General features: G+C 33.8%; 1 protein-coding gene across 7 annotated transcripts in view; it reads right to left on the bottom strand.

Annotated features, from left to right (window-relative positions):
- MIPOL1 (mirror-image polydactyly 1) overlaps positions 1-25,077 on the bottom strand; it is a 301,649-nt gene that overhangs the window by 144,992 nt on the left and 131,580 nt on the right. For all 7 annotated transcript variants that reach the window (XM_027065610.2, XM_015061575.3, XM_015061576.3 and 4 more), the window contains one exon: positions 15,475-15,582. In XM_027065610.2, coding sequence (XP_026921411.2) covers positions 15,475-15,582 — 108 coding nt within the window. The remainder of the gene's footprint in view (positions 1-15,474; positions 15,583-25,077) is intronic.

Here is a 25,077-nt window from a genome sequence, read left to right as displayed (position 1 = left end):
AAACTCCTAAACTGTACAGAGTTTTTTTCAAGACTATGAAATATATTCTAAAATATACACTTAATAAGACTGAAAGATCATAAAAATATTGGTGAAATGTCTTTTATATTGCATTTTAAATACTAAGCTATAAATCATAGGATCTTTTAAAATGTGTCTATGAGTCATTAGGCAAGAGTGATTTTTCAAGATGCTTTTTTTTTTTTGTTTCAGTTAAAATTAAAATCCATGCTGTTTAATCCTTGGAGTCAATTTGTAATTAAGGGGATTTGATGAGAGACCAGGAGCTGAATTAATGATAAAATTTAATATCTGTTTTAATGCATCAACATAACAGAAAAACTAACCAACACTGAACAACACAATAAACTCATTTTGGTACAGAAGGCAAACTACAGCTATGTTAATTTGTGAGTAATTCATTTTCTTTAATAAAGTATACATGCTCAAGGTCGGTAGATGCACTACTAAAAACTATGTGTCTAGGAAAAAACTCATGTCAAATATGTTTCTAGAAAAAAGATTTGCTTGGTACAGGAAACTAGATTGTTAAAATAGTTAATTTTATTGAGAATTTTGTGTAATCTCTAATGAAAGATTTAACTGCTTTCCATCATCATGTCTCATATCAGAAACATTTTTACTTAGTAGCCAAAGTAAATTAACTATATTTGATAATCTCAAGTTTGTTTTTTAAATATAAATTTTTTTATTTTGAAAGAACATGTAATTTTTAAAAAATCCATCAAAACAAATTTCATAGCATTTTAAATAAATATCTGGATTTTGAACTATATTTTTCAGTTTTAGTACACAATTCAATTCACAAGACAATATGTCCAAATTATTTCAAATTACTTTAAGGTACAAACTTGTGTAGAATCTGGTTACTGAAAACACTAAAAATGAAAGAGAAAAATTTCATTTTGCCAGCCTTCCTTCTTTTTTAATTTTTAATTTTTTTTTTTTATTTTTTAATGTTTATTTTTGAGAGGGAGAGACAGAGTGCAAGCAGGGGAGGGGCAAAGAGAGAGGAAGACACAGAATCTGAAGCAGCTCCAGGCTCTGAGCTGTCAGCACGGGGCCAGACAGAGGGCTTATACCCACAAACCGTGAGACCATGAGCTGAGCCGAAGTCAGATACTCAACCGACTGTGCTACCCAGGCGCCCCGGCCAGCATTCTTTATGTAGCTTCATCTAACTTACCCTTAAAATCCAAGTAAGAACTTTAAAAATACATAAAACTGATAATGCTACCAAAATACTAATATCAAGCCAGTGAAAACTGGACAGAACTAAAATTAAAAGCACCGCTGGTAGGAAACAAACCTTATTTTCAGAAACAAAAATCCAAACATATTATTTTCACAAACAAATTGGGAAATATTTTGTCGCTAATTTGCTTTCAAACACCAAGTCTATGTCAGCAAGTTTTCAAATCCAGGGTAAGATTTTCCAATTCAGAGTGCTTTGGGCATGGCCCAGATTTATTATTCAGTTAGTATTCTTTTAATAATTCTAATACATGCCTTTGTCAAGAACCATTAACCTGTACTCATTACCTAACAAACTGTCAGGAGGACCCTTATTGCTTTCAAAGGCACCCTGGGAGGCTCAGTCATGGTTCGTGGGTTCAAGCCCCATGTCAGGCTCTGTGCTCAGAGCCTAGAGCCTGGAGACTGCTCCAGATTCTGTATCTCTCTCTCTCTCTCTCTCTGCCCCTCATCTGCTCACACTCTGTCTCTGTCTCTCAAAATAAATAAATGTTAAAAAAAACTAAGAATAAAGGTGCCCTGGGTACTGTTTCCAACAATGTATCATACATATCTGCTCTTCTATGTCTTGGCCACTGTAATACCAAAACTCAATAGGTTAGGAACAAAAGGATGGAGATGATGAGGTGAGAGCAGAAGGCAAAGGGGAAAGTGGAACTTAAGGTACTGTTCATGTGACAGAGATAGGAAGGGCCTGGAGGAAATCCTGGGACCACTGAGCTTCTCACATACTCAATTTATTTTCAAATCAGTGCTCATTTTGATATTAAAACATTTCATTCTACCACCCAAATACCTCTCCAGTTTGGTGACAAGAGGATTGTAGCCAAACTGAAGACAGGATGAGTAGATATTAGCTGGGCAAAGGAGGGAGGGCAATAGGCGATGTAGGGCATTTCAATCAGAGGAAATACTAGGTCCAAAGACAAGGTGATACAAAGACTTGAAAAGGGTTCCAAGAACTATCTAAAGCCAGCTCACGTAATGATAAATCTGCCAAAGATTCAGTCTCCTACTGAAAGCTTATGTCTTCATTCAAGTATTCATTTTGATTTTTTTTTTTGGCATTTTACAAAATGTATAAGACAGGAAAGCATGCAATCTAATTTTGTATTTCTATAATTATGTATGAAAATAAAATCTCACATTCCTAAAATAATAGTATGAAATTCAAAATTAGAAAAACATTGGCACTCATTGTTGAGAGCAATTAAATGTAAGAATTCACAAGTACTGCACTTGTGGTTTGCCGCTGATAATCTCCACAGAAGTTTCCCACAGAAATTCAGTATTCCTTCCATGTAAGAGGTTATGGATCACAGTGGTTTCATCTGAACAGCATCAATTTTTATTGTGTCTTGATGGACTTGATGACTTACACAGGCTTTGATGATTTGGCTATACCTGGTGCTGTAAATCCACAGAACCACCCTTCAGCGTAACTGTTTCTTTCAGAGAGCCTGTAATGAATGCTGTCATAGCAATTCTCCATTTAGTATGCAAAGACTGTAAACCTGGTCTAGCTGACAGTCTTGTGTGTTGTAAGGAAAGGCACTCTCGCAAGTAAAACTGTACTGTGTGGAAAACAAAGTCTGGCATTGGAACGGAATGCTGTTAGGAACCAGTGCAGAATTTCTCTCCACTTCCTTTGCTCAGAATTTTGTGTATTTTAATGCTTCGGCTCTAACTTTTGATCTTATTTGATTTTTCTGTAGCATTTGACACTGTGAGCCATTCCTTTCATGACTCTACCCTGAATTCTATCATAACACAACCTCTTGGTCATCTTATCTTTCTACTTCTTCTCTACTTTCTACTATCTCCTCTGTGAATCACTTATTTTTGTGCACCAAGAGTAAAATGCTGGAAATCACTATTGCTCCATTTATTTCACTTCTAAATGTGACTTCTGAGTATTCCCACATTTCAATAATCTGAACTACAACATGTACAAGATCTGGCATCATTCTCTCCCTTCTCTAACTAATTTCCTGCCACTGTATTTCTCACTATGTGTCATGTATGCATGAAGTGACATATTGGTAAGTTACTCTACTTTTATTCAAAATGCAATCATAACAATATAGAGGAAAAAAGAAGGCCGGGAATCACTGGCTTCCAATGGTACATGACCCTTCCTATTCAATTTAAACTTGTCAAGGCCACACTTTAAAAAAGAAATTTATGCTATTCATTAAGCTAGTAATATTGGCATCAAATTGTCACAGCCGAAACAATCTTAAAAAAGAAAAACAAAGTGGGAATTTGAATAATTTTTAAAATCAAGAAAACAATGACAAATCAAATCCAAGAGTTTATTCAGGGAATTGTTCAATATCAAGAACTCAATAAAATTTATTATATGCACTGATAAAAACTTAAAAAAACATTCTAGAAAGAAACTACTTAAATATGAAATAATAGTATTTACTAAAACCCAATAGTAGGGATGATGCTAATACCTAGGATCCAGAAAGTTACATTTTTTTAAATGTTTATTTATTTTTGAGAGACAGAGAGAGTGCAAGATGGGTGGGGGGGGGGAGGGCAGAAAGAGAGGGAGACACAGAATCTGAAGCAGGCTCCAGGCTCCAAGCTGTCAGCACACAGCCTGATGCGGGGCTCCAATTCAGAAACCGTGAGATCATGACCTGAGCTGAAGTCCAAAGCTTAACCAACTGAGCCACCCAGTTTTTGTCAAACTCTGATCTTCTACCTAAGTCTAAAAAAACCACTGATCTGTTCTCCATCATAATGATTTTGTCACTTTGGGACTGTTATATAATTGAGATCACACAGATATAACCCTTTGCTATTGGCTTTTCCCATTCAGCACAATGAGAACCATCAAAGGCACTGCAGGTATCAATAAGTTGCTCTTTTTTATTGCTGAGTCATAGTTGATTGCATGGATGTTGATCCACTGACCCCCTAATGGATATCTAGCTTTCTTTCTAGTTTTGGGCAATAACAAAAAAAGTTGCTATGAACATTTCTGTACAAGATTTTTGTGAACATAGAACTTTCATTTCTCTGGGTAAGACTGAGGAGTGCAATAGTTGGGTTACATGTTAAATGTGGCAAACTATCCCAGAGTGGCTGTAATAATTTTATATTGCCACCAGTAGTATGTAAGAGATTCAGTTTCTGCACATCTTGTCAACATCTGTGTGTGTGTGTGTGTGTATGTTTCTTGTTTTTTGGGTTTTTTTTTTTTTTTTTTTTTGAGAGAGAGAGTGTGAGTGGGTAAAGGGGCAAGGGAGAGAAAGAATCTTAAGTAGGTTCCACACTCAGCACAGAGCCTGATGCGGGGTTCAATTCCACAACCCTGGGATCATGACCTGGACTGAAATCAAGAGTTGGATGCTCAACAGACTGAGTTACCTGGGCACCCCTGTATTTTTCATTTAGCCATTGTATAGATGTGACATGGTATTTCATTGTGGTTTTAATGGATGCATAAAATTTAAGAGAGAAATTCAATTTTTAAAAGTTTTAAAAATCATAACATTAAAGTGCAAGGTTTTGGGGTCCTTGTCAAATATTCTGTCAAATATTTTAACCCTGAAAATGAGTCTAGGAATTTGAATTTAAATGTTCATTCTGTTATTCAAGTACTCTACTTCTAGAAATCTATCTTGAAGAAATACCATACAGTCTTTAAAATTTTAACTTACATGTATCCTTTCTCAGGAAACTATTAGAAAGTGTGCTCCATCAAAATGAAAAAGTCAAGCAAGAAAAAAAATGAGATACAGGAAACAGGTGATCTAACACAGAAGAAATTAAAGGTAGCCACAGAATGACACTGGAGGTAGGTTCCAAGACTAGTAATGTCTTATATAGAATAATCAGTTCAGATCCTCAAACCAAAAAAATAGTTTTAGGTCACCTGAAATATTTGAAGGTATTAACAAGATATTTTTATTTAGTAGAGAGGGTACAGATGTACTAGTGATAGATGTACATTATACAAACAAAAAAATCCAAACCATAATTCTGAGGAAGACGTAATACTGAAAAAGAAAGGAAATGTGGCTTTATAAGAACTGTGAAGAGTGAAGTATTTTTATCCTACTTGCAGGCTAACAAATTAGCCTGCCAGTTTCCTGCATACTGGCAGAAGACAAGAATTCTGCATTACAAAGAACTTTACTCAGACACAGCACAAACAGCATAAGCTTCCTGTTTGTATCGGGGTCTCTGCCCTGCAACTCCCATGGGGGCAATGTGGAGGGGAACAGTTATATACTGCACACACAGCGGGACTGCATTACAGCTAAGGAACTCCAAACTTAGGGAAGCCAAATCTTTTATAATATGCTGCTAGCAAACCTGCCTGACCTTTGCTTCCGAGGGAGACATTGTTTTTTTTACATTGGACAGTAAACAAATCTGCCCTCTGCTACAGAGGGAGACACTATCTCTATCTTCCAAGGCTGTTTGCTAAGCAAATATTCTCTAGAACATATTTCAGAACAAAGGTCAATTGTGCCTCTGCTCACAGACATGTAGAAATACAAAAAAACCCATGGGAGAACTGTCACCCAGTTGATTTAGAGGGTCACAACCAGCACTAATCTAAGAGAAAGCTAAATCTTCATCTTTATAGTAGGAAGTCAATTAATAATAACAAAAAATGAAAACTAGTATAAGATATTCATTTAGAAATTTAGAAATAGAGTGCAAATACAGAAGGAACAGCTGAAAGAGTTGAGAGTGATTTTTTTCTGCGGAGCAGAAATCAGGAGAGATAAGGAGGCTGACTGTTATTTTTTTATTAGAACACTTATAGAATCATTTAGCTTTTAAAATGATTTGCATTACTAAAACTAAAAATTTGAAAAAATAATCAAAATTTGTTTGCTAAGCTACAGTTAAATATTAAAATACACAAATTTTAAAATACACAGCATACTAAAATACACAAAAATATTTTTCACAGTGCTGTTCATAAAATACAAAGCTACAAAAAACCTAAATATTTAACACTAAGGGAAGAGTTAGTTATGGTGCATCCATACATTGCAAATTACGTCATACATTAAGGTGATATTTATAGAGTAAGTATACTGGAGAATGCTTATGAAGTGTTAAGTAGGGAAAGCTGGATACTAAATTGCATGTGTAGTACTAATTCACTTAAGAGATACTTATTCAATGGCTACTATATGTACTTGTAGGAGATCCAGCCAGAGCTGGTTTTCAGCTGCTATGCATAGATACAACCATACAAACTGTTAAGAGCTGGCATCTGTTACAGTTGGTCAGTATCTCTTACTGTCAAATATTTTTAATATCATCAATAGATACAGAAGTGTATAAAGTAACCAAAAATCCTTGATCTCATGGAGCAGTTATTTCTACCAAGAAAACAGAATATGAAAAAAATAAATAAGTAAATGTATACTTCCTTAGAAGATAAGTACTTTGGAGTAAAAACAGGGAAGAGGATTGAGAAAATGCTTGGGAAGACCTCAATGAAAGGTGGCATTTGAAGAGACTTGAAGGAGTTAAGAAAGTAAGCCATGTGAATATTTGGGGGTGGGGGAGGGGTGGGGCGAGTGATCCTTGGGAGTAGGAACAGAAAGTACAAAAAGACCTTCTGATACGAGGGTGCCTGGTATATTTGTGGAACAGTAAGAAAGGAATGTGACTAAGCGAAGGATGGTGACAAGGAGGAAACTGAGGTCCAGATCAAGAGGTCTTGTAGGTTTATCTTCAGGGTGAAATGGCAGCCACTGAAAGGTTCTTGGCAGAGGAGTAATATAATCTAATTTATATTTTAATAGGAATATCCTGGAGGCTGTGTTGAGAATAGAGGAGAGCAAGGATGGAAATAAGAAACCATTAGTAGGCTTTTGTAAAAATCCAGGCAAGAGATGATGGAGGCCTGAAAGATAGTAGTAGCAGTGGAAGTGATGAGAAGTGACCGAATTCTTGACATGCATCAAAAGTAGAGCCACGAGAATTTGTTTACAGATGGAATGTGGAATGTAAGAAAGAGAAATCAAGCCTAACTCTAGGATTTTGTCTGCTTCTCTCTGCCCCTCCCCCAATCACGCTCTCTCTGTCTCTATCTCAAAAATAAACATGAAAAAAATAAATAAATAAAATAAATGTTGATTTCAACTAGGACAGATTAAAACTGGTTTCTAATGTAAAAAACTTACTGATTATATATTGAGTTCAATCATGTGCTAAATTCCAAGAGAAGAGCAACATGAAAAAGCTATGATCCCGTATGTTTAAGAAATTTTTGATTTAGAGATGACATGTAAACAACCAATTAATATTAGAGACAGAATTAAATAACAGTCATAACAAAAGTAAAGACCAGAGGAATTAAAAAACATGACATGTTTAGGAAGTAGTGGGGGATAGTTGGGGTTTATCAAGACTACAAAGAGAAATGGTAAAAAAAAAAAAAAAAAAAAAAGAAAGAAAGAAAAAGAAAGTAAAACACAAAGTAGAAGAATACAAAAACACTAATTCAAAGGGATACAAACATATCTGTGTTTACTGCAGCATTATTTACAATAGCCAAACTATGGAAGCAGCCTAACTGACCACCAACAGATGAGTGGATAAAGATGTAGTGTGTACATATATATAATGGAACATTATTCAGCCATAAGAAAGAATATCTTGCCATTTGGAACAATACAGACGGAGTTATAGAGTATAACGCTATAAGTCAGTCTGAGAACGACAAATACCATATAATCTCACTCATAGTGGAATTTAAGAAACAAAAGAGCAAAAGAAACAAAAAAAAAAAAAAGAGAAAGTGAGAGAGAGAGAGAGAGAGAGAGAGAGAGAAACCAAGAAATAATAGAGAACTGATGGTTACCAGAGGGGAAGTAGGTAGAAAGATGGGTTAAATGGTGGTGGGGATTAAGGAGTGCACTTGTGATAAGCACAGGGTGATGTATGGAATTGTTGAATTGCCAATTATGGAAATGTTGACTATAACAATGTATGTTAACTAACTCGAATTAACATAAAAACTTTAAAAACTTAAAAAAAAATACAGAAAGGAAGAAAAAGAAAAGAGAAAGAAAGAAAAAGAAAGAAAGAAAGACGGAAAATAAAACGCAGGTTAAAATTGTAGTGCAGAATCTTAAATTCCGCACTTCGGAGGTTTGGATTATATGCTATACGTAATAGAAAGCAACTGAAATTTTTTATTTATCTGACCATTATTTTACTCTTGCCCTTGACAGTTACTTTTCTCTCTGTATATTTAAGGAACTATTCCCATTGCTGCTTTCTGGGTATTTAAGATATTATTCCATTATTACTATTGAGAAGTCAGTGAGTCTAAATGCCATTTCTTTGTTAAATATCTTTTTTTTTTTTAAATGTTTTGGCTGTTCTTTATTTTTTTTTCTTTTAGAGAGAGAGAGTGCACAAGAAGGGGAGAGGGGCAAGGGAGAGAGAGAGAGAGAGAGAGAGAGACAGACAGACAGACAGACCAAGCTCCACACTCAGTGCAGATCCCAATGCGGGGTTCAATTCCATGACTCTGGGATCACGACCTGAGCCAAAATCAAGGGTTGGTCGCTCAACTGACTGAGCCACCCAGGTGCCCCAAATAGGTCTTTTCTAATGGTTGTTTTTAAGAGCTTTAACTTTCACGTTCTGTAGTTTCTTCTAATTTATCATACTTAGAATTGATTTGGTATTCCTAGATCTGAGGCTTGTGTCACTTGACAATTCTGGGAGATACTCAGTCATGATTTCTTTGTATCTTGCCTTCCCCTGTTCCCTATATTATCTACTCTAGAATTCCAAATAGATTTTAGATCTTTTCACTCTATCTTTTGTGTCTTTTAACATTTTATATTTTTCTTTCTGGCTTCCATTTCCATACTTGGTTTAGATATATCTTCCAGTTCATTAACAGTTTCTTAACATTGTGTTAAACCTATTTGCTGTTTAAATTTTTTTATCAATTTCTGTAAATTCAATCTCATTTGGCTTTCCAAATTCACTTGATCATTTTTAGCTATTTTCCTTGCTCTTATTTTTAAGCATCTCTTTTTAAAGATACTACTTAAACATTTATATTATATTCTGTGACTGACAATTAGAATACCTAAACTATTTGTTGTTTTAGTATATGATTCTGCTGCCTTATGTTTTTACTAACTTTCATTAGAAATGCCTTCTTCTGTGTTTTTTGATAGCTCTGGGTCTTTGAAATTTTATCTATAAGAAATATTAGAGGCTAATTGGAAGGTAATTTGCTTTGGTCTGTTGTCTATGGGTCCTGCCAGGGTAGGACTACTTCAGTTAAATCCTCAGCTTTTAGAGTTACACAGATAGCAAGAATTCAAGCAACCTGTGTGGTTCTAAAACCTGCCTTAAAGCTGGCTAAGGATGATGAATTCTGAGCAATTTCCTCTCCTCCACAGTCAAGACAGTCAAATTCCTTTGTTACCTTATTTTGTATGAAGGGCTTGACTCTTGTTCACCTAAACACTAATGGTGTGGCCATTATGATACCAGCTTCAAGAGAGGCTATCTCATTAAACTCTCTAGCTTAAACAGGCTCCAGGCTCTGCCTCTTGTTTGTCTTGCCCTTGAAACCATTAAAATGGAAAATTCACCCAGGTCTGACAAATGCTCTCAGAGTAAAAGACAACTTCAGGCAATCACTTACTTCTCATGTCCCCTGCTCTCATTTCTACTTTGTTTTAGGTCTTTGTAAATTCCTTATCTTCCTGTCTTTTCTATAATGTTGTTGTAAAATATACTTAAAATATACATTTTAGTCATCCTTTTTCATTGTTTTTATAAGGGTCATTCAGGGTCATTGTTGAAAATGCAAGACAATGAAAGTTTTTGAGTAGTGAAGTGTCCCTTCTGTTTTAGAATGATGGCTAATGAAAGTAACAACTGGTTAGAGAGGTGAGAAACCAAGGACAGAAAAGTTAGGAGGGTACAGGCATACTTTGGAAATATTGTATTTGGAAATATTCTAGACACCTGCAATAAAGTGAATATTGCAATAGGGCGAGTCAAATGAATTTTTTAATTTCCCAGCACATATAAGCATTATGTTTTCACTATACTATAGTCTATTAAATGTACAATAGCATTGTGTCTAAAAAACACAATGTGTATCCCTTAATTAAAAAAAACTTTATTGGTAAAAAACACTAACCATCATCTGATCTTAGTGAGTTGTAATCACTTACCACAGATCACCACAACAAATATAATTCTAATGAAAAAATTTGAAATATTGCACAAAAATTATCAAATGTGACACACAGACAAAAAGTTGAAAAAATGGCACCAAAAGACTTGCTTGGGATACAGAGGTGCCACAAACTTTCAATGTGAAGAAAATGTATTATCTGTAAAGTGCAATAAAATGAAGCACCATAAAATGAGATATACTTGTAGTATTATTATCTAGATCATGAATTTGACATAGGGTAGGGGTAGGACAATAAAAATAGAAAGGAAAATAGGAGAGAAATCATTGTTGCAGAATTGACAGGACTGAATGTCTGACTGCTTTGTGGTGGATGACAGCCTAAAAGAACATGAAGGTTATGTCAATTATATTAACCTACGTGTCTAAGGAGTATGGTAGTATCATTAATTAATAGATGTTAATTGATCAATTTGGAAGTAAATAACAGAAAACTATTACGTGATTTAAAATATAAGGTATATCTATTACCAGAAAAAGAAATCAGGGTATAGGTGCTTAATGTTCTCAAAGTAGCTCATTGGCTAAGGGGCTCAATAATGTTAATGGCCAGCTTCTGGTGTTTTCTTCATGGCTATAAGATGGTTGATGTAGTTCCAGGCAGCAGTAAGTGTTTAAGGTAATAAGATGCCTGCTGTATCAGTCCTACATGAAGGAAACAAAAACTTTTCCAGAGACACTCCAACTTCTCCCTACCCTGTTGAATTCCTCTTATGTCATATTAGCAAAAAGAAAGGCTGAGAAAGTGTTTAACTTCTCCTGGTTCTATAGTAAAGACAAACAAAGGAGAATATGATTGGGAATAAATGTTAAGTCATACAGTCAATAGTGTTAGACTCAGGTCCTGACTTCCTTCTGGGGAGAAAAGACTTAGGGAGTCAAATTAGGGATTTGTTTTCAAACTTGTTGTGGTTAAGGAAACATTAAGATATCCAAGTGTAAGGGCAGACGAGATAGTCATTAAGATATACATAACAGGTGATAGTGTAGAAATGGATGAAATTAGAAGAAACAAGTCTACAATAAAAGAAACTGCAAATGTTGGCGAGATAGTGGAGAAACAAATCAAATTCATTACTGGTAGGAATGAAAAATAGTACAGCTACTCTGGAAGATAGTTTGGTAGTTTCTTCCAAAACTAAACATTCTTATCATACAACCCAGCAATTGAGTCCTTGGTATTTCTCCATATGAGCTGAAAATTTTATGTCCACAAACAATTCTGCAAATGGATGTTTATAGAAACTTTCGTACTTCATTTTCATTTCATATTCAAAGTTGCCAAATTCTGGAAGCAAGCAAGATGTCCTTCAGTAGGTGAGTAGATAAATAAACTGTGGTACATCGAGAAAATGGAATACTAAACACTAAAAAGACATGAGCTATGAAGCCATCAAAAAAATATAGAGAAAGTTTAAATGAATACATAATGTATGATTCCAACTAAATGACATTCTGGAAAAGGCAAAACTATGGAGACCATAAAAAGATTAATGGGTGGCAGATATTGGGAGGAGAGAAAAATAAATAGGTAGAACACAGAGGATTTCTAGAGTGAAACTCTTCTATATGATACTGCAGCAGTAGATACATGTAATGTACCTTTGTTAAAATCTGTAAAATGTACAGCACTAAGAGTGACCCTTAATGTAAACTGTGGACTGTGGGCAAAACTGATGTAGATTCATGGATTGTAACAAACATACAAATATGGAGCTGGATGCTGAGGGCATTTACATGTGTGAAGGCAGGAGGTATGTGGGAACTCTGCACTCTCTGCTTAATTTTGCTGCCAATCTACAACTGCTCTAAAAAAAAAATAAATGAATAAAGATTTTTTTTTTTTAAGAATAATAAGGGACTTATCGCACAACTTGGGAATAGGTAGAAAAAGAGGCACCAACTAAAGAACACCATTCAAAGAAGAAAAATGATACAGCAATAGAGAACCACAGGAAAGTATTTCAAAGGGCAGGGCCAACAAAATTGAAATGTGTTCTAGTTACACTGACTGGGATGCTGAGTAGAATAAAGAATAAGTTTCACAGGTTAAATCACCAGAGGTCATTTATAATCTAAGAAAGAATGGCTTTCAATGGAACTACAGTGGAGAAGTCCAATTGTAGGAAGTGAAAGACATATGATAAAGAAGGTAAATAAATAAAATGAAAGAGGAAAAGAAGGCAGTATACGTGAAATTTCTCAATAAGTTTGATGTCTGCATATTTATGGTTGATCTAAATTTATTTAAAAATATTAAATATCCAAAATTGTGTTCCTCAAGAAACCAATTTCCTCACGTAAGTGGATAAAATGTACTTTAAATGAGAAAATAAGCTTTTATTAAATTAACTATTATGCTATAGACTGGTATCAGTATAAATTTAGCCCTTCATCCCATATGTACCAGTGTGTTTTACTTGTTATTAGGGAAAACCGCAAACGCTATAAAATTAGGGGGAAATTCCATCTTAGCAAATTTAGCTGGTATAATCCCATGCTACTTTAAAAATAATCTATATGATCACCAAATAACCAATTTTATCCTCTACCACCAGAACTAATTTAGAAAGAATTCCCAGGTTATTAGAATAAACAAAGATTTATTATTTGAACAGCACTATAATATTAAAAAGTATTTCTTTGTATGATAATCATGTATTTGCCTTAATCTACTGGAAAGTCCTATATAATGTATGACCATTAACTTGGATTTTTCCCAAACATATCACTAGGACTGTTTCCTTTATGAATTTCAGCATTACACAATTAAAATTTTTATTAAAAAAATTTTTCAGCTCTCATCCTAATCAAATTTACCTTTTACTGATATCAATAACAGTACTTTTTATAATAAAATACTAGAAATATTATTGACTGACTGAAGGTCCCTAGAGACAGTGACTGTTTTAAAAAATTTCTCCCTAAAGCTTATTTACATAGGAACTAAATATTGAATGAGTTAACAAACACAAAAATAATTGTAAGTGTGCCATAAAAGATAGGCATACTGCTGAGAAAGTACACAACAACTGATTCATTAGACAGCTTGATAATAAACTTATTATTCAGAACTTATATGGCAACTTGAAGATACAGAATGCAACACCCAAAGCACCAAAAACAGAACAAAATCCCTAGAAGGTAAGAATAATTTTAAAAAATGATTCAGAATAAAGCAGATATATAAAATAAATTCAAGGTTTCTCATGAGAAAATTGGCATAAAATAACTAAAAAAAGGATTCAAACGTAGCTTTGTTTATATATTGTTTTATACAGTCCATAATTTATACAGATTTCTATTTTATAGGGGTTTTTTTTGGGTTTAAATTTCCAGGGGTTTTTTGTTCTATATCTTACCTTCTAATTTTAAAAACCTCTTAGAAATGTACATTTCTTTTTCTCCACAGATAGCAGGTGCCATTTAATTCAATTTATTTTTATATATTTATTTATTTTTTATATGAAATTTATTGTCAAATTGCTCTACAACACCCAGTGCTCATCCCAACAGGTACCCTCCTCAATTTAACATAAATACACAACAAAAAATCCAGAAGAAGGACTATGGTATTATTATGTACTTAACAGACTAGAATTTTAATTTTAGGTCTGTTTTACATAAGAATAGACATATCATACATGGCACATGAAGTCTGTCCCCTGATGCTGATAATAAAGTGGCATATATAATGTAAGCTGCCTTTAAAACAATCCTTCTTTTGATTTGCAAGTATACACTGGAAAAAATGATTATACTAAATTTTACTCAAATAATTTTAAATTCCTTGGGGTAATTAAAAAATGATCAAGAATCTAAATTTCTTTTCTTTCCCCCTTATTGCTCTAGTCTATCTATGAATTTGAGAGAAAAGAGGAGAAAGTGCATTAAACAATGACAACAAAGTTATCATAGGCTCCTAATTACTCACTGAGAATTTCAAAATGAAGTTAAACACATTTACAGAAAAATCTGACTTCAACCAAACTTCACACTTTTTGACAGACTAAAATATTTTCCACTTTCAAATGTCACCATTTTTCTAATTTTGGTAGATAATCCTGGCTTAGTGAGTTAATCCTGCTAATGCTGTAATACTCTCCTGCAAACTGTAGCAAAAAGAGAATTTAAGAAAACAAAGTACAATTTTCTTGATAGCATATTTTTCTTACTGCACAATCATGACAATGATGAATCTTTTCTGTTTCCTATAGATGTGGTTTTGTTTTTATTTTTAAGCAGTTAATGAGAATGTAAGCACCTTGAGGGCAGGAACCACTACTGTGTCATAGGTACTATGCTAGGAATTGGGACAAAGATGAAAAAGGAGAATGGAAAGTCATAAGTACAATAAGAGAAAAATATATAAATAGTAGAATAAAAACGATGTTGGATCTATTTTCATGATTATTGGATCTATACTAAAATGAAACAGAACCTCTTATCATGAAATGTACACTTGTTTCAAGTTCTGGTACACTATCTTCTTCCTTTTTTTTTTTTTTTTGTAATAAGTAACATTTTAAGTACTATTTCAATTCCCAAATATATTCACATACCCTTCAGGGAGAGTCACTTCTGTGAGTTAATAATATTACAAGATTAGTGTAATAAATATTGATGTGAAGAAAAGGCTCATGGTTTAATTTTTTTTCTTTTATAGTGTGGTCACTTTTTATTAACTACAAAAGGTAAAAATATATTGTAAAATCAGAAACAGAATGAACCCAAAGTACTAATATACCACCACTCAAAATTCAGAAAATATGTTGTTTTCATGTACACATAACACGAAATAAAATAATACCGTAACAGAAGGGTGCTGTATCTGTGTTTAAAGAAGGGGTTGTTGGCAAACACCACAGCTCACTTCTGCAGAAATGTACACAACTGATATATGCAGCACAGAAAGCTGGCACCAAGGGCTTACAACCTTAATTTGCCTGTAAGAAGGAACAGAGATTTACCTTCAGAGCACGTTCTTGATTGTTTTCAGCAGTCAGATGTCTCATGTTGTTTGCTGAAGTCTGGTTCTGCTCTTTCAGATGATGAAGCTCCTGCTCTAGCCGTTTGCACTGCCACAAGGGAAGAATCCCATTAAGTAAAGGAGTTATAGCATTTTTTTTTCAAACAAGCCATATGAATTAATGTAAATAATACCACTGCAATCACTAAAAGACAAGGTATCTTTCGCAATAAGAATAGTAAGTTAAAAGTAATGATGAATAAGAACAAAATAATATTGTTTATAGTACTCTGGCAATTCAATTGCAATTATCTTTTATTAATCTAAATATTACCATGAGTTAGTAAAATACTTTGTGCTTTCATAAAATTAAGATCAAACTACATTTAAAATTATTTTCTTCATTGATCAAATGGTTTTTATTAGGTATCTCTTGGTTGAATAAAAACATCTAAAAATCACATGGGGTTCCAAGTAAACCTCAAAATGGTATTCTGTATGTATTTTTATTAAATTTTTTAAAATAGCAATTATAAAATACGTATTAAGAGGTTTTCCAGATTTTTAGAAATATCTAAGGAAACAATTGTGTAAGGAAGAAAGTAGTAACTATAGTGCTATAGGTTTGGAAACAACTAAGGAAACAAATGTCTTTCATTTCTATTTTGGCTAAACCTTATTTTTAAGTAAAACAAGTGATAACAATCATGAAATGACATTCTGACCTACAGGAAATATATGAGAATATAAGTAAAAAAAAGAAATTATAAATAAAAGCATAAACGGGCATCTATGTTAAAAAATAATTGAACTATGACATTTGAATACAAGATCTTCATATAAACATATCGAACATTTTACACAATAATTATAAAGTGATGTGCTGTAATTCAGGACCATATCAAGATACATGGGGGGATTAGCTAAAGGAATAAAGTACTAAAGCCATCTTTCAGGAAAAAAGTTAAAAAATCACTCCTTAATTTATCTATTTGTAAGTTAGAATATTTAAGGGATGCCTGGCTAGCTCAGTTGGATAGAACATGGGACTCTTGGTTGTGATTTTGAGCCCCATGCTGGAAGTAGACATTACTAAAAAATTAAACTTAAAAAAATTAGGATATTTAAGTAACACCCAGTAAGTAAATACCTATACAAAGTTAATTCTAGATTAGTTGACAAGTGGCTAGTTGTCCTAATGAATTAAAAATCATTATTACAAAATAATCAAGATACAGTCATAATCCAATTTGGCATCTAACATTGATTTTTTTGCCTCTGACCTCTATAATATTTAGTCCATATCAGTATTTTTCAAGCCTTAGTAATATACAAATCTTTTTATATTTTTTATTTTTTTAAGTTTGTGTATTTATTTTGAGAGCGTGCATGCACACATGTGCACGTGAGCAGGAGAGGGGCAAAGAGAGGAAGAGATTTACAAGCAGGCTCCGTGCTATCAGTGCAGAGAGCAGGGCTTTGATCCCATGAACTGTGAGATCATGACCCTAACCAAAATCAAGAGTTGTGATGCTTAACTGACTGAGCCACCCAGGCGCCCCACAAATCCTTTTAAAAGAAATGTCATACCAAACTGCTGATATTGACTTAAATTATAGAATGACGTTACAATACAACATTGAATATACATGCCTCATGCATATATAATACAACTATAAAACCAAAATAATTTATAAATGAAGTAAAATAATCACAAAATCAATATTTTTAAAATATTAATTTAATTTACCAGATAAAGTTTTGTTGAAATTAAGTTCTGCACATATAGTGCTGACTATATTATAGTCAACTATAATATAGTGGCAGATCATTTCATGTTGCCATGAATATTCCAACATGTGCTGTGTGACAACTTGAATCACTTACCACGTTTTTAAGGGTGCCTGGGTGGCTCAGTCAGTTAAGCATCCAACTCTTGATTTCGGCTCATCTCATGATCTCATGGTTCATGGGATCAAGCCCCACTTTGGACTCTGTGTGACAGCATGGAGCCTGCTTGAGATTCTCGCTCTCTCTCTCTCTCTCTGCTCCTACCCCACTCACTCTCTCTCTCAAAATAAATAAATAAGATTTTTAAAAATTACTTACCACATTTTAAAAATGATTTGAGTGAAACCTTTGTGACATTACATCATTTGGCCTTCATTTGGAAGGGACACATGATTTACACATGATTTATATCTGTCCCATTTTGCCTGTAACAATTCAAATATTTGCTCATAAATGCAACCAAAACATAAATGTGTTTTGTGAAGACACAAATCATGAGGCATGAAAACGAGTAAGACATAGCAGTGAGCATCACAATCCAGCAGAAGTATTCTTTACTAGAATTAACCTCTACATTTTCAATTGATTTTAATACAAAATTATTACATATTAAGTACTTAAACGGAATGACTATGACTTATGAGGTTACAAATGTGGGGGAGATAATTTTGGCTATGGGATAAAAGAATGTCTCATGGAGCTGATGACATCTGAGTTGGGCTTATTCGGGGAACATGATTTTATAAGTTGAATGAAGAAAAAGAGGAAGAACACAGGAGGAAAGGTAGAAATGTCAAGGGTGTGCTTGAAGAAAGTGAGAAATCATGGTCACAAGTTGACCACCTATTTAAGTAAGGAAGTAAGTAGGAAATCAGAAATAACCCAGGGATAGAGACTTCTTTCCTACTTACATAATACACAAAATATGAAACACTGTAGTCAAACAGAGAAGTATAACTTAAGAACAATAAAGCTACTGTTGACCTGAGGGCATTTATCCACATTGCATACTTGGGCTCAGTTTTCATGGCCATGAAGTACAAGAGGGATAGAAGATAAGGCCCAGGGACCACTCAAACTAGCAAGTGTCCTAAAGGACTACACTTTCAAGTTGTTTAGTGATCCTCCCTACTTTAATGAACGAAAAGAAAGAAGACAAATTCTAGAGAAAATGCATGTTGCTAGATCAAGTATTACATAACATCTTCCATGGTTTCAGAGTTTCATTTTGAACTAGCATAATTAAAAATAATACTTTCCCTGATTATATTCTGCCAAATATTAATATTCTTTTTTTTTTTTAACATTTTATTTTATTTTTGGGACAGAGAGAGACAGAGCATGAACGGGGTAGGGGCAGAGAGAGAGGGAGACACAGAATCGGAAACAGGCTCCAGGCTCTGAGCCATCAGCCCAGAGCCCGACGCGGGGCTCGAACTCCCGGACCTCGAGATCATGACCTGGCTGAAGTCGGAGGCTTAACCGACTGCGCCACCCAGGCGCCCCCCAAATATTAATATTCTTAAAAGTTCTAATGAAAAAATTGAGACTTAGGAGATTTCTTACTTGGAAGCATCAAAGCTAATAAAAAAAAAAAGGAGTATTAGAATATCACAATTTTGAAGTCATTAATAAACTAAGAGATACTAATATACTGAGATCATTAATAGACCACTGAGACCTGTTAATAACTCACGTAGTTCTTTCACAAACCAACATGTATTCCCAGATAAAACACAAAACTACCTGTAAAGCAGTCTTGGTAACAAACAGTAATCTAAATCTGATCAAGCCTATAGATACTTACAGAGAAGAGAGGAATACATTAAATGACACTGCAGAGATGCAATCAATAAACTGGGAAACTACAAGAAAACGGACTCAATGTGTTTAAAAAATAAACTCCAAGGACAAAAAGAGATAGAAAGGGAATCTATAAATTAAAAATAGTGTTAAGAGTCAATTCAGTCATTTGCAATGTGTAATTCTCATTAAATACAGATTCAAACAAAGAAGAAAGTTATGATATTTATGGAATGCCTGGAATTTGAAAACTGATCAGATGCTTCACAATACTCTTTGTTAATATTCTTGTTGTGATAATGATACTGTGGTTATAAGCAACAGTTCATATCTTTTAGAAATACACAATGTAAGGAGCGCCTGGGTGGTTCAGTTGGTTAAGAGTCCAACTTTCAGTTTCAGCTCAGGTCATGATCTCACAGTTCAGATCAGGTCATGATCTTCACGAACTCAGGTCATGAGTTTGAGCTCTGTGGAGGGCTCTGGGAGAGCCTGCTGGGATCCTCTCTCTCCCTCTCTCTCCGCCCCTCTCCTCATTCACTCTCTCTTTCTCTCAACATGAATACACTTAAAAAAAGAAAAAAAGAAATACACAATAAAAGTTACAGATAAAAAGATATTATATCTGGTATTTCCTTCAAAATAACATGAGAAAGAATAAATGAGAGGGGGATAGAGATAAAAAAAAGATGGACAGCTGTAGCATGGTAAAAATATCTCAGGGGCTCAGAGATTCTGTGGTCTGTAGGTTCACTGATAAGAAAAAAAGGATTAAAATTTTCTCTATAAACAAACAATTCTACAGTGCGAGTGAACTAAACATATAAAATATAAAAATTGTTATAAAAACAAAAAATATAAAAATTTATAAAAATTATCATAAAATGATTTGGCCCATTTTTAATACAAGATCTGTTTTCAGCAGTAATTTCCTTTACTTGCTGTTGTAAATAATGAAGAATTAGATCAAGCAGATAATACATTGTTTTACACTGTTTTACTCTATGTGCTCTTTCCGAAAGATTAATATGCCTTAAGTTTTTAACAAAAAGTTTTCTGATATCGTATAAGTTTTTAACAGCTCCCGTTTCTCCTGTACAATCTGCTTTCAGTCACGGACCATTTTGACTGCATACAATCAAACGTCACTCCACTTGGATGCTATACAATTCTTTCCTTTGCAGACAAAAAATAACAACAGACTCTTCCAGTCAAAACAGACGCTACACTTTGGTGTCAATGTGAATTATGTACTTTGAACTGCAGATGTTTGGAAGCACTTAGGACTATATAAATAAGTTTTTATTCTTCTTAATTTAGAACAATCTTTAAAAATCACTTCATTTTAGATTTCAAAACAGTAACTAGAATGCTTTTGTTTCATTGCAATAACTTGGAATAAAGAGTTTTCAAATTCAAAGGGTAACTTGTTTCTTTAAAGCCTCGGAAAAATATCAATAACAGTTTAAATCAATATTTATACGATGCTCAGAGGTATTAAGTTTAAAAATACCAAAGATTAAAAAAGAAAAACAATAATTACGTGAATGAGACTCTAAAGCCACATGTACTATAGCTGATATGTGTGTATACACACATGCACACACACATAAAACACATTTAAAAACATATATTCAGTAAATATTCACTGAGCCTCCATTAGACAAGATACAAGCACCCACCAGGCAACATGCCACACAATGGCATATTTCTACAAATTTGTACATATATATATCTTAATTACATATATTCATTTCAAAAACACCATAAGAAAGTAAATAACTAGGGATTTAGTAACAAACACAGTAATTTTTAGTCCTTTTAAACTATTGAGTTATTTAAAAAAAGATTAAAGAAACATTTTATTTTTTTCTTAATGTTTATTTTTGAGAGAGAGACAGAGACAGAGTGTGAGCAAGGGAGGGGCAGAGAGAGAAGGACACACAGAATCTGAAGCAGGCTCCAGGACCCCGAGCTGTCAGCACAGAGCCTGACATGGGGTTTGAACTCACAAACTGCGAGATCATGACCTGAGCCAAAGTCGGATGCTTACTGAGTGAGCCACCCAGACACTCCAAGAAACATTTTAAACAACAAAGTAAAAGGATTAGTAAAGATGACAATTATCTTAAAGGTATCCACATGTATGCAGGAATCTATTTAGTATGCTGTTATTAAAATATTATTTTTGTAATATTCTTTAAGTTTATTATGTGAGTTGCATTCATGAAAAGCTTTTCATCTGAAAAATCATAGTTTGCATCTCTATTTCAGAATAAAGGTTACTATACATACTATTAATCAACTCTTACAATGTACATATATTTTCATTTTCCTTGGCTAAATACCTAGAAATGGAATTGTTACGTCACAGAGTAGATATTGTTCCACTACATAAGAAACTGCCAAGCAGTTTTCAAAACTGGTTGTACCATCCTCTCCTCCCATTAGCAGTGGATCAGAATTTTGGTTGCTGACAACCTCACCAATAACTGTTGTGTCTGTCTTTTAAATTTCAGATGCCATAATTCATGTGATGTAGTATCACATTTAAATTTGTTTCCCTGTTCACAAATTATAATCTTTCCATGTGTTCATTGGACATTATGAATTTTCTGCCCATTTTTAGGGGAGACTGTTTATCTTATGATCTATTTGAGGGAATTATTTAAACATACTTAATATTTAAGTCTGTGTCAGATACATGAACTGCAAATATTTTCTCCCATGCTGTGGCTTATCTTTTCATTTTCTTAAAGTTGGCCTTTGATGATAGCCTTAATGTTGTTAAAGGCACATTTATCAATTTTTGCATTATGGTTAGAGCTATTTCTGTCCTTTCTGAAATGCTCCCCTCACTCAGTGTAATAAAGATATTTTCCTCAAGTTTTAGCTTTCTTGCTTAGGTCTACAATCCTCCTTGACTTTAATTTTGATTACAGCATGGAGAGTCAAGACTCCTTTTAGTTCCGAACTGATACCCAGCTGTTGCACCACTATTTGCTGTCTTATCTTTCCTCAATGGACTAAACTGATGCCCTGGTCTAAAATCAAGTGAGCCCCACAAGCAAAAGAATGAACTTAGACAACTTGCTTAAGACATACAGAAAAATTAATTTAAAAATGATCACAAAACTAACTGTAAAAGCCAAAACCATAAAAATCTTAGGAGAAAACACCTTAGGAGTAATTTATCTTAGGATAAAAAATTTAGGAGTAAATCTTAGTGACACTATATTAAGCATAACCTTCTAAGCCTTCAAGTGACAAAAAGTATAAAATGAACTTCACAATAAAAAAAAAACTTTTGCGCCCCATATGATATCGTTAAGAACGTGAAAAAATTTACACATAATATATGTGGTAAATAGTTTGTATGTATGATATATAAAAAAACTCTTACAACTCAGTAACACAAAGAATAATCACATAAATAATGGGCAAAGGATCAGAACAGAAACATTTCTCTAAAGAACATATACAATGGCTAATAAACACAAAAACAGACAAGACAACATCATCAGTCATTAGGGAAAAACAAATCAAAGTCACAATGACAGTGACCTCTGCAAAAGGGTGTAGGATGACGCTCCAGGCCCAAGTTCCCCAGTGGAAATAAAAAGTAAGCAACGTATGAACCAAGCTTTGTGGGAATTCTAGAAACCAGTTAAGAATCAGCAGCAACCAAATGAACCCTCAGCCAAGAAAAAGACACTCTCAAATTAGTAGGAGATTTTGTGGCATTTTTACTTGCCCCTCCTGGACTGTCCCCCCTGGCACACCACAGAGATGTCAGTTGCAAGCAGGCTGTCCAATTCCCAGTTCCTTCTTTGGATAAGACAAAAAAGTGGGACTTTTTTTCCAACATTCTGGCTTGTCTACAGGTGGTCCAAGGGACTTGTTTCTGCCTTGTCTGATTGTGGAGTACTGATGGGAAGAATGGCATAGTTTGGATATCAGGTTGGAAGTTGCTGAAAGCAACAGTGGATACCGTGATGAATAAGTACTATAGAATAAATGTAGAGCTTTAGGTGTCTGCAGTCAAAAAATTATTAGCAGAAGACTACAACAGATATCCAAGGACCTGCAAAGAAGCAAGTATGAGACTCAAAGGGAAATTAGGACATTTAGAGCAGCCAAGTAAAGGGAAGAACTGGGAAAAAGGCATACATAGGCCCAGGGAAGATGCATGTCTAGAAAAGGCCCAAGAAGAACTTGAGCCATCACACTACTCTCATTAGTCAAAGTCTCCTGTATAGAGTCAGTCCATAAAGACTGGGAGATGTGGATATTTGTTCAAATGCCCAATTTCCAACAATAAAAAAAATGAGAAGGCATACAAAGAAAGAGGGAATCATGGCCTATTTGAAGGAACAAAGTGAATCAAACTTACTGAATAGAGACTTTAAATGGCTGTCTTAAGTATGCTCAATGAGGTAGAGGAGAACATGAACATAAAATTAATATCAGGACAGCAATCTATGAATAAAATGAGGATATCAACAAATTAACACAATTATTTAAAAAAAAACAGACAATCTAGAACTGAAAAACACAATATCTACATTGAAAAATTCATTAGAGGGGTTCAACAGCAGACTCAAACAGGCAGAATTATCAGTAAACTTAAAGTTAATTTGAAATTACTGAGTCTGAGGAGCAAAAAATAAAATAAAATAAAGTAAGATAAGACAAGACAAGATGATAAAGTAAAATAAAATAAAATAAAATAAAATAAAATAAAATAAAATAAAGAAAAGTGAATAGAGTCAAAGGGATTTACAGTCCCATCAAGTGGACTTATTAGGGGATTCAAAGAAAGTGAAGAGGGAGAGAAAGGGGGCAAAGAGTTCATTTGAAAAAATAATGGCTGAAAATTTCCCAAATTTGAGAAAATATAGGATATAAAAATACCAGAAACTCAACTCCAAGTAGGATAAATCTAGAGAGACTCGTACTAAGATACATTATAATCAAGCCATTGAAAGTCAAAAACAAAGAGAATCTTGGAAGCATCAAGAGAAAAAGAACTTTTCATGCAGAAGGGACCCTTAATAAAATTACTAGCAGATTTCTCAGGAGAAACCTTGCAGGCCAGAAAGCAGTGGGATGTGCAGACTGCTGAATGGAAAAAAAGCCCAATACTGTGTCAAATAAGAACTCTATATCTAGCAAAAACGTCCTTCAAAAATGAGGACGACATTAAGACATTCTCAGATAAACAAAAACTGAGGGAGTTCCTTAACATTAAACCTGCCCTAACAAGAAATGCTAAAAGGAGTCCTTCAAGATGAAATGAAAGGACACTAGACAGTAAATAAAAAGCCATATGAAATTATAAAGTTCGCCACTAAAGGTAAATATATGGACAAATATAAACATTAGTATTATTGTAATTTTTGGTTTATAAACCTACTATTTATTTTTGTATAGAATTTAAAGACAAAAGCATAAAAATAATTATAAATCTATGTTAATGAGTGTATGATATGTAAAAATATAATTTGTGACAACATAAATTGGGGAGGCAGAGATGTAAAAGAGTATAATTGTTATGTGATTGAAGTTATCACTTTAAAATAAATTGCTATAAGTTTTAGGATATTTTATGCCATACCATGGCAAACCACAAAAATATCTACAGAATTATACACAAAAGGAAATGAGAGGGAATGAAAGCACATCACTATAGAAATATCAACTGAAAACAAAGGAAGTCAGTAGGGAGGAAGCATAGATTGAAGAAACTGCAAATCACATAGAGAACAATGAACAAAAGACCAACAGGAAGTCCTTCTCTATCAGTAATTACTTTAAATGTAACTGTATTAAATTCTTCAAAGGACAGAATGGATACAACAACAACAACAACAACAACAACAAAACCCCAACAGGATGTATGGTCTGCTATAGACTCAATTTAAATCTAAGGACACGCAATGGCTTAAACTGAAAAGATGGAAAAAAGATATTTCATGCAAGCAGTAGCCAAAAAAAGAACAGGAGTTGC

This window comes from Acinonyx jubatus, chromosome B3, assembly GCF_027475565.1.
Source record: "Acinonyx jubatus isolate Ajub_Pintada_27869175 chromosome B3, VMU_Ajub_asm_v1.0, whole genome shotgun sequence".
In the NCBI taxonomy this organism is placed as follows: Eukaryota; Metazoa; Chordata; class Mammalia; order Carnivora; family Felidae; genus Acinonyx; species Acinonyx jubatus.
Note: the sequence above shows the minus strand (reverse complement) of the source record. Positions and strands in the feature narration are given on the sequence as shown.